General features: G+C 51.0%; 1 protein-coding gene and 1 long non-coding RNA gene across 4 annotated transcripts in view; both read right to left on the minus strand.

Moving 5' to 3' along the window:
- Positions 1–5,890, minus strand: part of LOC132656492 (uncharacterized) — a 78,791-nt gene extending 72,901 nt beyond the window's left edge. The window contains exon 1 of the long non-coding RNA XR_009594240.1: positions 5,798–5,890. This is a non-coding gene — a long non-coding RNA (uncharacterized LOC132656492). The remainder of the gene's footprint in view (positions 1–5,797) is intronic.
- Positions 5,891–8,213: 2,323 nt separating this feature from the next.
- Extl3 (exostosin like glycosyltransferase 3) overlaps positions 8,214–15,755 on the minus strand; it is a 43,681-nt gene continuing 36,139 nt past the window's right edge. For 2 of the 3 annotated variants that reach the window (XM_021654418.2, XM_021654412.2), the window contains 3 exons: positions 15,316–15,460; positions 12,974–13,102; positions 8,214–10,958 (listed from right to left, as the gene is read on the minus strand). In XM_021654418.2, the coding sequence (XP_021510093.1) occupies positions 10,749–10,958; positions 12,974–13,102; positions 15,316–15,460 (484 nt within the window). In that variant the 3' untranslated portion in view covers positions 8,214–10,748. The remainder of the gene's footprint in view (positions 10,959–12,973; positions 13,103–15,315; positions 15,461–15,755) is intronic. The other variant, XM_060391332.1, reaches the window with a different exon arrangement.

Here is a 15,755-nt window from a genome sequence, read left to right on the forward strand (position 1 = left end):
TTTGAAAGGTACTTAGACAAAGAACTCTCACCCGAGCCTGGGGCTAGAGATGACTAAGGGAGACGGAGGAACCTTCTTTGGTGAATTCTATTTTTTGTAGTCAAACAGCTTTACGTCTACTTCAGCATTCTTGTCTCAGGACCATCTTTCCCCAGGTCCTGCCATTAAGCAGCAGTGACACTGCTTGTCTCTCCCACACAGGTATTGGCAGCGATGCGGTGTGGGAACTAAGTGACTGTGTTCACAGGATGCCGTCCCCTCACACTCTAGTAGCCACAGTCTTCATTCCCAACTGTGCTGTCGTCCTGATACACAGCTGTGAATGGACCACAGGCGAATAGCAACTTCATCTTTTTTTCTAATATTTTAAAATTCTCTGAATTTCACGTCATGCACCCCAATCCCACTCAACTTCCCATCCCTGCATATCTGCCTTCCACCCTTACAAACCCCCCAGAAAGAAAATTAGAAAAAAAACATCTTGTCATGGAGGCTGTAGTGTGTCACAGTGTCCCACAGTTTATCCTTCTGTCCACACATCTTCACTTGCATACATTCATTGGTCAGTTTCAAGGCCTCTGGCTCCCGCTACACTGTCAATACTGGATCCTCACTGGAACTCCTCTGTATGTCCTGATCGTGAAGATCCTACAGCTTTGGCTCTGCAGGACTGGCCCATTCATGAGATTCGGCAGATCACAGATGGGTAGATGTTGGGATGGGCCAACTCAAAGCCCTGGATCTGGGCCTGGGTGGTAGCTGAGCGGGTCAGTCCACCAGCCCTCCCAGGCCTGCACCACCAGGGCGAGCTCTCCAGACAGCACTGCCCCAACTAGCTCACCCAGTACTGCAGCCAGTGAGGGGTGGGGCCGGCCCTCCCACCTGCCACAGGCAGTGAGGGGAAAGGAGATGTGGGGGCGGTGAGGAGAGGACCTGCATCTCTCTCTCTCTCTCTCTCTCTCTCTCTCTCTCTCTCTCTCTCTCTCACCCAGCCCGCCCCATTGTAGTCGAGTGGAGTGGCTGGGCCAGCTTGCCCACGCTCACAGCCTGCAGCTGGCTCACCTGAGTTCTCCCACCCCTACCATCAGGTGAGTGGTGGCCAGCTCAGCAGAGTGCCTCAGGTGGCAGTCCGCACCAGGGACATCTGCATGGCCTTCGTGATAACACAGGCCTGAGACATAAAAACAGACACCAGCTGCAGACCACAGACCCAGACATGGCCCCCAGCAGCACTGTGGGCCAGAATGTCCCTGTGGCCTCAGGTGGCAACACATGCCACTCAGATCAGCATGTGCAGCAACATGGGCCACAGACATCAACACAGAACCCCCCAGCTGCAGCAGGACCACAGCCCCACAGCCAGGACCTCACCGTGGTCTCCTCATATGTGCCTGTTCCTCACCACCATCCAGTCTCCAGTCCACCTTTCTCCACAGTGTACTCTTCCATCTTTCCTTCACACATTTGCCCATTGTAGTGGCACCCATGGCATGCACTTGGGCGTCTTCCTTCTGGCCTCCCTGGGCCAGTGTGGCCAGAATAGGCACTTCAGTGTCCTTCGGGCCAGGCCTGTGCCAGCATGGTCGTGGTAGGGGGCTTGGGTCCAGCATAATCTTTATAATGTACATATTAACACCTAAAATGCTTGCTAGCCAGAGTACTCACACCTGCAACTCTAATACTCAAGAGGCTGAGGCAAAAGTATCGCTCCTAAGTTAGAGGCCAGCCTGGGAGACCTAGTGGTTTCCAGGCCCACCGTACAAGTTCTGGAGAATTTAAAAATATATTCCCTGATTAACTGCAGTACTTTTACACTTTGAAGATAATGGCCTTTCCTTTTACAACAGAGACCTTCCCAACCTATTAAGCCCGTCCTTCCAGCCACCAGTAAGTGCTGGTTAAGCACCTGCTGCTGTGTTTTGTGCACTGTACTTTCTCAGCAGAGCCAGGCTCTCCCCTGATCTTCAGAGCACAGAGGAGCACATCCCCACCACCTCCAGTGAGCCCCTGAGGGCTTGAGGGAAGGGGGGCGGGGTGTGAAAATAAAGCTATTTGCAGGAATGTTTACGGATGATAAGCCCACACACTAGAGACTGGCGAACCTAGCTGCGTTCGGTCGCTGAGAAACATGGTGGAAGAAGGAACATGGTTCCTGGAGGCTGTCCTGGGACCTCCACGTGGGCACTGTGCCGTGTGTCCTCCCACTGTGAGGAAATATGCATAAAGAATTACAGCTCAGTCTACCTTCCCTGGTGGTCAGTGTCTGAGTTCCGTAAATTTCATCACTGTTAAACTTTTGTTATTCACCTGTGCTCTAAAAGTCTTCCTCATTCAGTGGAGGCCTTACTGGTAAGATGGATGGGGTTGGTAAGTTGCCTGTAAGCTAAAATTGGCCGTCAACTAAAAACAGATTAAAATTGAGAGGGAGGTTAAGAGCTTTGTGATACAAAAGAAAAGAAAAAATTCCTGTTCCTGTGCTGCGCTGCTGGAATATGTGATTCCTGATGTTAGGAAGATAAACAGCACGATGCCCGTGTAATAGGCCCCACCAGGCACAACCTCATCTACTTAAACCCCAAACATATATAGGGACCAGAGTAGAGGAGTAAGACAGTGTTAGGTAGGTAGATGGATAATGACCACTCGTCCTTCAAAACCAGAGGGATTAGAGAGTAAGGAAAGGCAGCCCACCCAGAGTGGACGCTGAAAAGGGAGGAAATGACAAGCTTCCATCACGGGAGCAGACAATGTCAGCCACGGCTTCCCTGGGGAAGCCCCTTCCCAGTTTAAATAACCGCAGATATGGTTCAAGGCAAGCACTGGCCACTACTAAAAAGGCAGACTGTGAAGCAAGCCCAAGAACAGCTAAAAGGGAGAGACTGTCATGACTGATTTAAACACTAAAAGCAACTATATACTGCCTCCAAGAAGCGCACGTTAAAAACAGGATGGAAGTAATCGGATGTGGGAAGACACAGCATGTGAACAGCAATCTACCAGCTAAAGAGCCTGGGGGCAACGTTGCCGGAGATGCGGGTTCACCAGGGAGATAAAATCACAGCTCTGTAGCAGCAGTGCCGAGGGCCAAGCTACAGGGCTGCACATTTGATGACACGGATTATTACAACAACCAAAGCAGTAAATTTGTAAACGAGCTAAACAGAACTCAACAGCCTTGACCCAAGCTGCACCTCCTGGGCACTGTTCTCCAGCTGCAGACCGCACCGTCTTCAACAAGAGAGCATGCGGTGTGTGTATTAGGGAGACTGTGTCCCGCAGAGCAAGTCTTACTGTATTTTAAATTATCCAGACAACATTCACCAGGGTGGAATTAAGTTCAGATTTTATAAAGCATTTTAGAAACCTGCGAATATTCAGGAATTAAGCATGCTAATAAAAAAAGACTTAATCCGAATTGGAGCTGGTGAGATAGTTCAAGTCTGTAGAGTATTTGCTATACAAAGATGGGGAGATGGCTTCCGTCCCCTTGCGTGTAGGAAAATCCGCCTGTGACTGTTCAAGGGAGGTGAGATGGGTCCCTGGGGCCAACTGGCCAGACTTCAACCCCAAACTGACCTTCAAGATGTGCAGGAGTAAAGACAGGCAGCCAGAGCAGAGACCAAGGGAAAGATCAAGGGACTGCCCACTAGTGCCTACCCCAACCCAAGACCCACCCCATCAGAGAGGGCCAACCCCTGACACTATGGATGATGCTCTGCTGAGCTTGCAGACAGGAGCCTGTCAGAGTTGTCCTCTGAGAGGCCCTATCTAGCAGCGCCTCAAAACAGATGCCGAGACTCACAGCCAAACACTGGGCGATGCGTAGGGAATCTTGTGTAGAAGTGAAAGAGAAAAGGACCTGGGGGTGACGAGCTCCACAAGAAGACCAACAGAGCCAACTAACCAGGGCCCAGAGGGGCTTGCTGAGACTGAATCATCAACCAAGGGCCATGCATGAACTGGACCTCCGCCCCCTACAAAGACGTAGCAGATGGGCAGCTTAGGCTTTATGTGGTCCTCTAGTAAGGGAAGTGGGGACTGCATCGGACAAGGAGTCATTTGCCAGCTTTTTGATCACTTCCTCCTGGCGGGACTGTCTTGCCAGGCCACAGGGTAAAGGACACACTCAGTCTTGATGCAACTTGATGAGCTGGGGTGCATGGGAAAGGGAGCTCCCCTTTTCTGAGGAATAGGTGAGGGGGGAGGAGTTCTGGAGAAAGGAAGGGTGGGACTGGGAAGGGAGGTGGGATGGGGCTACAACCAGGATATAAAGTAAATTTACAAAATAAAAGAAAAAAACTCCTAGAGTCAGTTGTTGGATCGCTTCATGAATAGTTGGTCAGGGAGACCTCCGAGGCCCATAAGATAATACAAGCTCTTGGCATCTGTCTTAGTTTGGGTTTCCTTTGCTGTGAAGAAACAGCATGGCCAAGGCAACTCTTATAAAGGAAAACATTTAACTGGGGCTGGCCTACAGTTTCAGAGGTTCAGTCTACTATCATCATGGCAAGAAGCGGGCAGTGTGCAGGCAGACATGGTGCTGGAGGAGCAGAGATTTTTATCTTGACCCAAAGGCAGCAGCAGAAGACTGTCATCCGCAGGCAGCCATGAGGAGGCTCTTTCCACACTGGGTAGGGCATGAGCAGAGGAAACCTCAGAAACCACCCCCACCCCCACCCCCAGTGACACACTTCTTCCAACAAGGCCATGCCTACTCCAAGGCCACACCTCCTGGTAGTGCCCCACCCCATGGGCAAGCATTCAAACACATGAGTCGATGGGGGCCCAATCTATTCAAACCACCTCACCAACCCTCATTGTGGCGGTCCAGCAGAACTATATGGTAAGACCCTGTTGCAACCTTTGGTTGCAAAAACTACAAAAATCAAGCCAAACCTGCACTGGAACTTGCTCTCTGCCAGCTAGCTTTCTTATTACTGATCTGCTAAAGGAGAAAAGCATCAAGACCTTGCCCAGCTGCTAACTCTATAAACCAATCCTAACCTGGCAGGTGACCTATGCCCACGTCTATGACTGGATTTGAGTCTTCCTCCATGGGAGAAAAAAACCTATGCCTGGTCCTGAAAAACTGGCCAAAAATGGGCTAGGAAGTCAGAGGCCCTAGCAGGTAACTTACTACAGGTGTTTAGTTAGGCTGACATAGTATCAAACTGCCTTCTAAAGATCTACACTTGGCCCCACAGACGAATGCTGCCAGCCTTCATTGGAAGCCTCTCCCTATGAATGATGCCGAGTACAGACACATCAAGGTGCTAAGAATAAGTGACAGTGCAGGGCTCCAAGACATTTATACTAACTCCTCCTAAGGCTCAGAGGACATGCCAGAAGAGGGGGGAGAAGAATGTAAGAGCCAGAACACAGGGAGAAGGGCTACAAAATGATACAGCCATTGTAGCCATGAACTCAGCAGCTAGTTACCTGGACTGGCCTGTACAGGACTGGCTATGCCCATCGTCAGCCACGGATGGGGGAGGGACTCATGGGCCCCTACCCCTCTCTGTTAAACTATTGGCTACTCTACAAGGGGAGTTACTGTATTCAGTTGTGTACCCACTGGTTAGCCCACCAGGTTCACGGTCACACAGACAGCCCTGGTTAAACTCAGCTGGGTCACAAAAGAAAACAAGGCATGGGCATGTGAAGGGAGATTGACAAGAGTGAGAGGGAAAGGAGAGGATGCTGGAGAAGTGATGAAGTGAATCATACACATGTATGAAAGTGTCAGTAAACAAATTTAATAAGAAAAGCAGCATGCTGGAGTTTAAAGGATGCTTACCATCGCTAGTCACCAGGAAATGTGGTCTGAACTTCAAACCCAAGACTGGCACCACAGGCCGCTGAGCGCGGGGAACTGAACACCGCTCCGCATCACTGCAAACACAAAAATGCAGGGACCGCTTTGGAGAAAGGTCTCCCAGATTCCCAGGAAACCGTACAAATGTGTATCACCCCAAGACCCCACTCACAGGCACTCACTGCAGAGAGGAAGGCAGATCCACGAGAGCACCTGCTCACCAGTGTTCACAAAAGCTTTCTTTACAATAGCTGCACTCAGGGAAACAGACGTCCTTGAACTCCAGGCAATCCTCCTGCCTCGGGAGTACTTAAACAACAGGTCTGCACCATCACACCTAGCTCACTCGTCACTGAAATGCTCAAATGGCTCATTTCAAGAGAGCTACCCCCTTTTCCACCTTTCCTGCTACCTCCCCCAGCAGGTCTGAAGTCCACTCCTCACAAATGTCCCCAGGTCATTCAATGCCTGGGTACCTTGGATGCAATCCAGCTCAATCTGCCTGTCCTCTTCCCCCAATTGGCCGTGGATTCGCCTGTCAGACACTCTTCCATCAGGGGCCCACCACTGGCTTCCTTGGTGCTGCCCTTCCTCCCTAGATGCTCCTCCTTCAGTGGGTGAAGTAGGGCATCAGAACACACAGGCCACCGTCAGCCAGCAGGTACTTCTCAGGAGGAGACAGTCCAAGGGCATCTGCAGCAACTAAGCAGGGCCTTGACACTTGAAACACACGTACAGACAAGCAGTTTGCTTTATTTCCGTCAATCACATTTGTTCGTGGGTACCAGAGTGGTCCTTACGACTTAGCAAAACCCGACAGGTGGCTATGACCCTGCCAGTGCTGTGGGCAGCACAGTCTGAGCACACATACCCCACTGCAGAGCCCAGAGCCCTACCTCACATATCCAGCTCCAGCACTCTGGATTCCACAGGTGGGTCTGAGGCAGAACTAACCAGAAACTCTAAACGGGCACACTCTGTGCGCAGTGTGACTTTTCTGCCTCCTTCACCCTCCGTATCCTGGGCAGGAAGTAACAAGAACTACGGCAGGAGGCCCACATCGGCACACACAGCTGGCCCCACCAGGGGGACACTTTTAGGTCCTACCAGCCTTAGAGGTCAGTGCCCTGGGCTCCCACCTTCAGAGCCAGAAGAGGGCCTGCCGCTCCAGGCCCTCCTGGGTTTCCATCCTCCATCTGTCCCCTGCACCTGCTCTCAACCTAGGCTCAAATCCTGAGGTGCAGACACCAAAGGCCTGTGCTGTGGCAGTGGCTCCTAGAAGCCATTCCTGCCAGGTCAGCACAGGACACCAGAGCACATTTTCAAAAGCCGATAGTGTTAGGCCCGCCAAGAGCCTAAATATAAGAAGGTATGAAGAGAACTCAGGAAACTAATCATCCATCGATGCAAAAATGCAAGAGACTCACTCTTCTTGACCACTGCAATGGGGTCACCCCTGCTGGTCAGCTAGGAGTGGCCCCGAGAGACAAAGACCTTGGGTTTTTAAAAGACACAAGGCGGGAATCTCCTGGGGTTGCCTTCTTGGCGATTTAGGGTTGGAGGAAGTGTTTAACTTTTAAAATAATTGGTCAGTTCTGGTCACCCTTAGGTCCAGTCAGCCCTGAATATCTGATCGTCAAGTCAGTTTGGAATTTCCTGCCATCCACAGTTAAATGTGGGTGGGTAACTCATCCCATGTCTGTTCTGAGGAGTGGGGGTTACAGGCTTTGGATCAAAGGTCAGGAGAAGGATTGGGGCCATTTGGCGCAGTTTCCAAACAAAGCCCATCTCACCGACACCAGCCAGTGATTTTCTCTCCATTTAGTAGAGATCTCTGCTTGTTCTCTTTCTTATCTCTGCCCTCACAGATGGCTAATGTCAAGAACTTTTACATTCCTCGGTTCTCTGGAGAAGCACTAAGAGGCTTTAATTAACATGGGCCTAAAACTTGCAAATATAAGTTATAAGGCAATTAAAAGAAATATAGGTTACAAAGTTAGTCTGATTCTTTCAATAGGAGGAGCCAGAGATGGCTCTGTGGTTAAGAGACTTGTCGCTCTTGTGAACACTGGACTTCAGTACCAGTACAACTGTACCGAATGCCAGCTGCGGATCTGATACTGTCTTTTGGCCTCAGCAAGCAGCAACACACATGTGCTTACACACAAACACAGCCACACACACATGCACACAATAAAAATAAAATCTTTTTTAAACGTTTCCATAGTAACAGGTTAGCTAGTGTACAAAATAAAACACCTGTCCAGCTCCCCTACCACTCCTGGCCAAAGCTGAAGTGCTCCCATCTGGCCATACAGGAGCCACTGAAACCAGACAGGCACCCAGACACAGGGAACTCTTCCGTCCTTGTTGAGAAGAACAAAGCACCCCCAAACAGTTTGAGTTAAAGTCTCCATTTATTTTGTTTTTTACAAAAATCCAACGTAAGACCTTTGTGCTCATGGTTTGAAAGGGGCAGACAGATGGACAAATTATGTTCCCAGAGCCACCGCAGGCAGCCCCACCCTCATGCTCCATGTTCACTAACAAGGCCACCCCAGACAGGAGCACTATAGGTGGTCCACTGGTTAGGAGGCAACCTGGGGGGAGGGGGGCTGTCACTCGGTGGGTGGCCCTTGACCTCAAGATAAAGAGCAACAGGAAAACAAAAGCTGCCCTGGCCCCGGGAGCTGAGACTAGGTGGCTGGGTGTGACCTCTGTTAGGAGTCTGTATGAGGAGGTAACCGATGGTGAGCAGCAGCCAGCCAACACCAGGCAGGCTCCCGCCTCCGCAGTGGGGCGATCGTTTCCAAGCAAGACCCCTAGAACCCCAAGTCAAATCAACAGCAGGGTCCCACTGCTCTGCCTCTGACGGACCCTCGGTACACAGTACTTGCTGCTGGGGCTGTTCAGTTAGTCTTCCCACCAGGCCCAGGGATGCCACCCCCACAGGACGCTCTGACATCACTATCCCTCAGACACATTTGGGTGACATCCAGGAGTGACCATAGCTTTCATAGTGCCCTACAGAAGTGGTCCTACCATAGAGACTGACTCTCTCATTGGGTGCCACAGCATCAATTTACAAGTTCTCACATTGAAAGAAACAAGACAGATAGGGTTGGGGCTCATGGCAGAGCGATTGTCGGGATGCCCACCCACAGCTCTGACTTCCATCCCCAATACTGGGAAGGAAAAAAAAAAAAAAAGATAAAATAGCAGCCACATATTTAGCGCAAAACACCACACTCTTTGGCTCCCCTGAGGGAAGAGGGCTACTGCTACAAGGAATAGTGAGAGGACAGAGTTGGGGTAAGGAGTCTAGACCCCTTTGCTGAGTTGCCAAGAACCAAATGTCCCAGGCAGCCCTAGGTGTCAGGTTAGAGAAGACGCCAGTGGAAGCTCTGCAGCAGCCTGGTCCTGCCGGCCCAAGGGCGGCCCTACGGCAGGAGGGACCTAGAGAGAAGTGAGCACAGCAGGCAGGAGAGGGCCCCAGCAGCAGCACACATCAGGGCCTAGGAAGACGGAACTGGCTTAAGGCAGGAGCATGACCAGGACAGCCCTGAGCTCTGGCTTGGCAGCTGGAGACACTCACCTAACCACGCGGGCTGGGGAGGCAGGCCACAGGCTGAATCCCTGACCAGCGCTGTCTACCGGTGCCGCCCCACCCAAAATGAGCGTATTTCACTTTCAGCCCTTCCAGCAAAACCATAAACAGCGAGTGGACAGTGGTAATGTGGGAGCGAATGCCTGGTAACTTCCAAGACCGGCCCAGAACTCACCCAGCAAATCCCGCCTCCAGGTTCTAGCACACCCTAGACCTTGAAGGGAAGGGCTTCCTGCAGCCAATACAGAATCGGGGGTCTAAAACGGCGTAACACAGGATGGAAGTCCAGACAGACGCAGGGAAGTGAATTTCACCCAGGCGTTCGTTCCAAGGCACGTGCCTTGCAGTAAGACTCTGGAATCCTCAAAGGAAATGGGCTGGTCTACAGCACACAAGCTCCCAGCCAGCCTGCCAATCTCCTGTTGTCTCCTGAGAGAAACAAGCACTACAGGAACTGGCCACCAGCGCCCCGCACCAGTGTCCCCGGGAGGGTGGGCAGTGCAGGGGTCACCCCTGCCTCACTGTTTGCTTCCTCATTCCGGCTCCAACACAAGAGAAAGTGGAGGACATCAATGAGCCAGTGACACCTTGGTGCTGCCTGGTTCCAATCCCTGAGGCCTCCGAACATGCCAGTCCCCACTGAACAGCCTCCAGCAGAAGCTGAGTGAGCATCACTGAGGCGGCGGAACGGGGCCAGAGTACGTCAGCAGACCTTGCCTAGGCCAAGTTCATCCGGCTTCTCCTGCAGCCAGGGCCACTGGAGGGTGGGGTGCGCGTGACAGTCCAGGTAACAGGGCCAGAACCCTCTCCCCCTAAATACATAGCCAGGTGGGTCCCTCCCTCGGAGAGACTGGCAGAAATTTCGGGTGCACCCTCAGCCCACCAAATACATATGTATGTATGCATGTATGTATGTATATATGTGTGTTGTGTGTGTGCATATATATGTATATACACGTGTGTGTACATATACCACACATATAAATAAGCCTTGAATGGCAGATGTGAAACTTCCTCTTTAAATAATAATAGCTGTTACTAAATTTAAAAACCACAAACCAGCCGTCCTGGGCTTGGGAACTAGTGACTCACCAGAGTCCTCACAGTCCTCAGTGTTCACTATCGGTCAGTGCCCTGTGCGGAAGCCCTGAGTCCAGTGTGGCTGACTTCAAAATAAAGACAGCTACCCCTACCCACTTGCCCTGCTGCCTCCCAGCAACGGCTCTGGGCCCTGCCCCACCGATGTCCCCCAGGTCCTTCAACACCCGGGAACCTTGGGGTCGACTCCCCCACTCTGCTCATTGTCTCCTCCAAACCGGCAAGGCCCTAGATGAACTTGAAGCACTTGGTCTTGTCGTGGGGCAGGCGGGTCTTGAAGAGCACAGAGTCCACCCTGAACTGCGTGTACAAGAGAGGCATGTAGCCGTACACCTTGACAAAGAAGTTGATGCACTTGTGCCGCTCGTGAAAGTGAGAGTCATCGTGCGACAGGGCCTGAGGGCACCCTGGGCATCGGAAAGTCCACCTTGACGTCACCTGGAAGGGGGAGAATAAGGGCAGCGTGAGCACACGGCAGGACTGCTGACAGGGTCTTGCGGTGCGGCCAAGCCAATGCCGTGTCCAGGGAGGCTGCCGTGTCCTGTGTGGCTACTTCCACCCAGCCCAGTGTGTATGAATCCAAAACATTCATGGGAGTCTTTTCCAATCACCACTCTGAACAGATCGCAAGTCTGAGCACACCCAGTGTTACCAGCCTGAACAAGTATTTATCTTGGCGGCACAGTAAGACGTTGGTATGCAGCTATTTGTTTCATCTATGTTTTCACAGTGAAATACTAGAAAACTAGCCAATTACATAGCCATTAAAAAAGATGTTTGAGAAAATTACATTTAAAGCATAAGAAAACGGTGAGACTATTATTAAGATTTTCAGCAATTAGAAAAATGTAACATGATGGCGTTGTCACAAGTAGCCAACCATTAACACAGGAAACCCTCTACAAGTTTGGCTGGAGACCTGAGCCTGAGACCCTGCAGGAGGGGACCTGGGTGGAGGAGGCAGACAAAGGCGACAAAAGTTTTCTTCTCGAGCTCATCCCTAAGGCGGAGGGGAACAGCACACCTCTAGTCATGTCTGAGGATGTCTTGTGTGGGACTGAGATAGGAATTCAAGTCCCGTGTGTGTCTGCACACCCCAAGATGATCATGAAGCCTAAACTGGTCTCAAGCAGGCATTGGCCCCAGCAACAGGAAGAAAGGCAAAGCCCTTTGCAGCACTGCAAGCAGTCAGAAACAGGAGTGAGAGCAGGGGAAAGCCCTGCAGAAAGCAAAAGCAGGAGCGTGCAGAGCAGCAGGATGAGGGGTGGCTGCGACCCATGTTTATGTTCACGAGGAACTCTCCAAAGGTACTCAGAAACTGTACAGACATTCAACCTATGAGCGTGAAGAGAAAAGTCAGCAAGGGAAGGGCACTGAAATTAGAACCCAGAATGGGAAATACTGACAAGAAGACAGAATTATGAAAGCAAGATGATTAAGAGACACGGAGAAAGATATAAGGTCATTTGTGGAAGTTTGAAACAGGCAACCCTGGTCCTGGAACAGAAACAGGACAGGCTAAGGCTCAGGACAGAAGTGTTAGGTCCCTACCCGTTGCAGGGTGTGGCTGGCACACCTCGTCCTCTAGCTAGGGGCAAGGCTTCCCCTCTCCCTGAAGCCCTTCACTATATAATCCATACATTTTGGTTCCTCCGGGCTTTTTCCCCTTTCCCACTCTCTCCTTCCCTTCCCCTTTTCTTCCCCACTCCTCTCCTCTGGTCTCTCTGCATCTCTCCTCCTCTCTTTGTCTCTCCTCTCTCTCTTCCTCCTCCTCCCACACTGCTCCCAATAAACCTGCACTTAGATAATTTAACTCGGTCTCACCATGAATTAGCTCATTCCGTTTTGACCTGTCATCAAGGCCTTCCAGCTTATGACACATGAGTGCAGGGTCACACTCAGTGTCCACCAAGGAGAGGGCAGGGAGGCGGGCATTTACACCATCTCACAACTCGAATATATCTTAAACAAAATGTTTTCAATGAAACGTTTATCTTAAAGGAGGCTGCAGTGTAGGGATGCACACTCAGGTACAAAGCCTCAGCCCTCCTCGGTCCACCTACCCGCTGCTCCTCCACCAGTTCTCACCGCAGCCACAAGCCCACAGCAGAAAAGGGTCTTATACACCCTCTGTTTTCACTGAAGCAATGGTCTCTGCACGGCTTCTTTACAGTCTTACTTTTAATTATGTGCGTGTACGTGTGTCTGTCTGTCTGTGGATACATGCACATTGAGTGCAGTGCTTGCAGAGTCCAAAAAGGAACATCAGATCCCCTGGACCTGGAGTTCCAGGACGCTGGGAACTGAACTGGGGCGCAGTGAAAGGCTGAAGACCACCACTTCACACAGTGCCCAGCACGCTACTTGGACAAGGCACCGGCACAAGCTGCACGAAGGCAAAAGGAAGAATGAAGTGTGCATGCACACACCTTCCCACAGGTAACAGCGCCTACCTTGATGGGGGGCTTCCGTGTGATGTGGGAGACAAGGAAGTTCATGGCGATATCCTCACAGTTGATGTACTCATCCACCATGTCTCGGATGGCCTGGGGCATCACATAAGAATACAGGTAGGCATAATACTGTCCGGAGAGAAAGGACCACAACACTGTTAGGCATCTTTCACTCTCAGCAAAAACTATGCCTGGCTCTAGGGGCTGTTGGGGGTGTGTGCAGGGAGGTACCCAGGGGTTGGTCACAGTAGGGATGCACTTCTGGCACCAAGGGACCGGAAGCCTGATGAGCATCTTGCAGTGTAGACCTTCACTGTGAGAGCAACTCATGTGTCAGCTTACTATCTTGACAGTCAACAAGAAAAGGGAGGCAAAGCCTTCATACAAGCTACTCCAGTGGGTCCAGGAGCTGGCAAAGGCATTCTGTGAGGGGGCAGTGGAAGTGACTAGGGTTTCTGTGGTGCTGGGAATGGAACCCAGGACTCCTGCATCCTAGGACAATACTCTGCCACAGAGCTGCACACGCCCTCCATCTTCATTCAGAACAGGATTCTTTCTTCAGAGCCCCGCTGAAGACTTCAGAGGGAAAGTACAGGCCAGCGTCACTCAAAAGAAATGTGATACAAGGGCTGGGGCAATGACTCAGTGGTTAAAAGTGCTTGCCGTGCAAGGCTAAGGACTAGAGTTGGGGCCCACAGACCCCTACAGATACCAGATGGGTGTGGTAGCCTATCTGTGATTGCAGCGTGGGAAGGCGGAGAAGACAGAATCTCCAGGGCAAGCTGGCTACCAAGACTAGCCATATCTGCAAGCTCTAGGTTTCACTGAGAGCCCGCCTTAATGAGTAAGGTTAGAACAGTGATCCTGGATGACTCCTGACATCCACCTTGGGCCTGCCCATACACATGCAAACAAAACCTGCATACACAGACACACCACACACGCATCTGGGAAGAATTAAAAGTTTTTAAAAATGAATGTAATATGAACCTGTGCAGCATTTTAAGTGTCCTTACAACCATGTTCTTAAACCTCAAGAGCTGGAGCTGTCGCATAGCAACAGAGTACTTTGCGTGCTCCAGGTTAACTTGATGCCCAGCACTACCACAAGAGAAAAAGGCCAAGTGGCGCATGCCTTCAGTCCCAGCACTTGGGCGGCAGAGGCTGGTGGGTCTCTGAGTTCAGGTCAGGGGCACCCTAGTCTACAGAGTGAGTTCCAGGACAGCAAGGGTTATGTAAAGAGACCCTGTCTCAAAATAAACAGACAAACAAATAGAAGAATAAGAGTAGAATTAATACTTCACTTAACCATTTGCCCAAAACAACCGCATTACCATAAAAACCTAAGGTATTTCATAATTTCCCTCACGCATATTTTCACACTTTGGTGTTCTTTATACATCCCAGCACACTGCAGCTCTGACCAGGCGCTCATTAAGAGCTCAGGAGCCACAAGAGGCCAGTGGTTATGTTGCCAATCAGAAGAAATGCAGGAGGAAGAACCAGAAGCAAAAAAGCAGCATATACAGAGGTAACAGGAGAGGTGTGATGGCCAAAGGGACCTGCACTATGGTATGCTAATGTGAAACCTAACATAAAACCATAATGTGAAAACATCTTTGGACAAAACTGGCAGAGGCCGACAGTGGGCCCTCTGGCATTCGGTTTGAGACATAGGAGTGCCAGGCTCCTACCTGACTGAGCCACATCTGAGTGGCAGTGCTGAGAGTGAACAACATCCAATAGGTCTTTGGTCTTGTGCCCCCAACTGTCCAGAGTGAGAGCCAATGCTCTACAGACAGCAGTCATGCTCTACAGACAGTCCCCATGCTCTACAGGCAGTCCCCACGCTCTACAGGCAGTCCCCACGCTCTACAGACAGCAGTCATGCTCTACAGACAGTCCCCATGCTCTACAGGCAGTCCCCACGCTCTACAGGCAGCGGTCATGCTCTACAGGCAGTCCCCATGCTCTACAGGCAGTCCCCACGCTCTACAGGCAGTCCCCACGCTCTACAGGCAGTCCCCATGCTCTACAGGCAGTCCTGGTCCTCACTTTTGCTCAGTTACTCTATGCCTGGTTTTTGTTCTCTTTCTTGTCTTGAGCTGGGCTCTCACTGCAGGGCCTAGCCTCAAGCCTCTTACTTAGCTACAGACCACTGGGATTCCAGGTGTGGGCCACCATGTTCGGCTTGTCTGAGCACCTCACTCTTTCAAATGCAGGAACAGCTCACCTCTGGCACAGTAGGGCCACAGAAGCAGAAAGGCTGGTGTGACAGCCGCACTCATCCCCACACAAGCTCAGCCTTGCTAAGCATGGACCACTGAACAGAGTCGGCTCACCTTGTGAAAGAAGGCAGCGCCTGTCAGCACCATGGACAGCTCGCAGGAGTAGTTGGAGTTGTAGAGCCAGGACTGGTGAGGGATGTCCCACGCGTGGTACCGGCCCGGGAAACCCACAATGCGATCACGTGCTTCTCTCCACACCCTTGAAAACACGCACACTTAAAATTAGTGCTTTTATCTGACCACTTTGACCCTTAAGAACTTTTCCCATTTATTTCAGTTTTTTTTCTCTCTCTTTAGAAAATCAGACACAAGTAAACCAGATTTAAATAAATGTCATCAATAATCTACATATCACCCACAAGTGTCTGTCTCTCCAGTGTCTAGTGGGAAGGTCACATGGTAAGGAACTCCAGAAGGTGGCATGCATAACAATCTCCTAAGAAGACACCTATTCCTGTTTATTTCTTTAAAGGTTTGTTTTCAATGCATATGAC

This window comes from Meriones unguiculatus, chromosome 9 (assembly GCF_030254825.1).
Source record: "Meriones unguiculatus strain TT.TT164.6M chromosome 9, Bangor_MerUng_6.1, whole genome shotgun sequence".
Lineage (NCBI taxonomy): Eukaryota > Metazoa > Chordata > Mammalia > Rodentia > Muridae > Meriones > Meriones unguiculatus.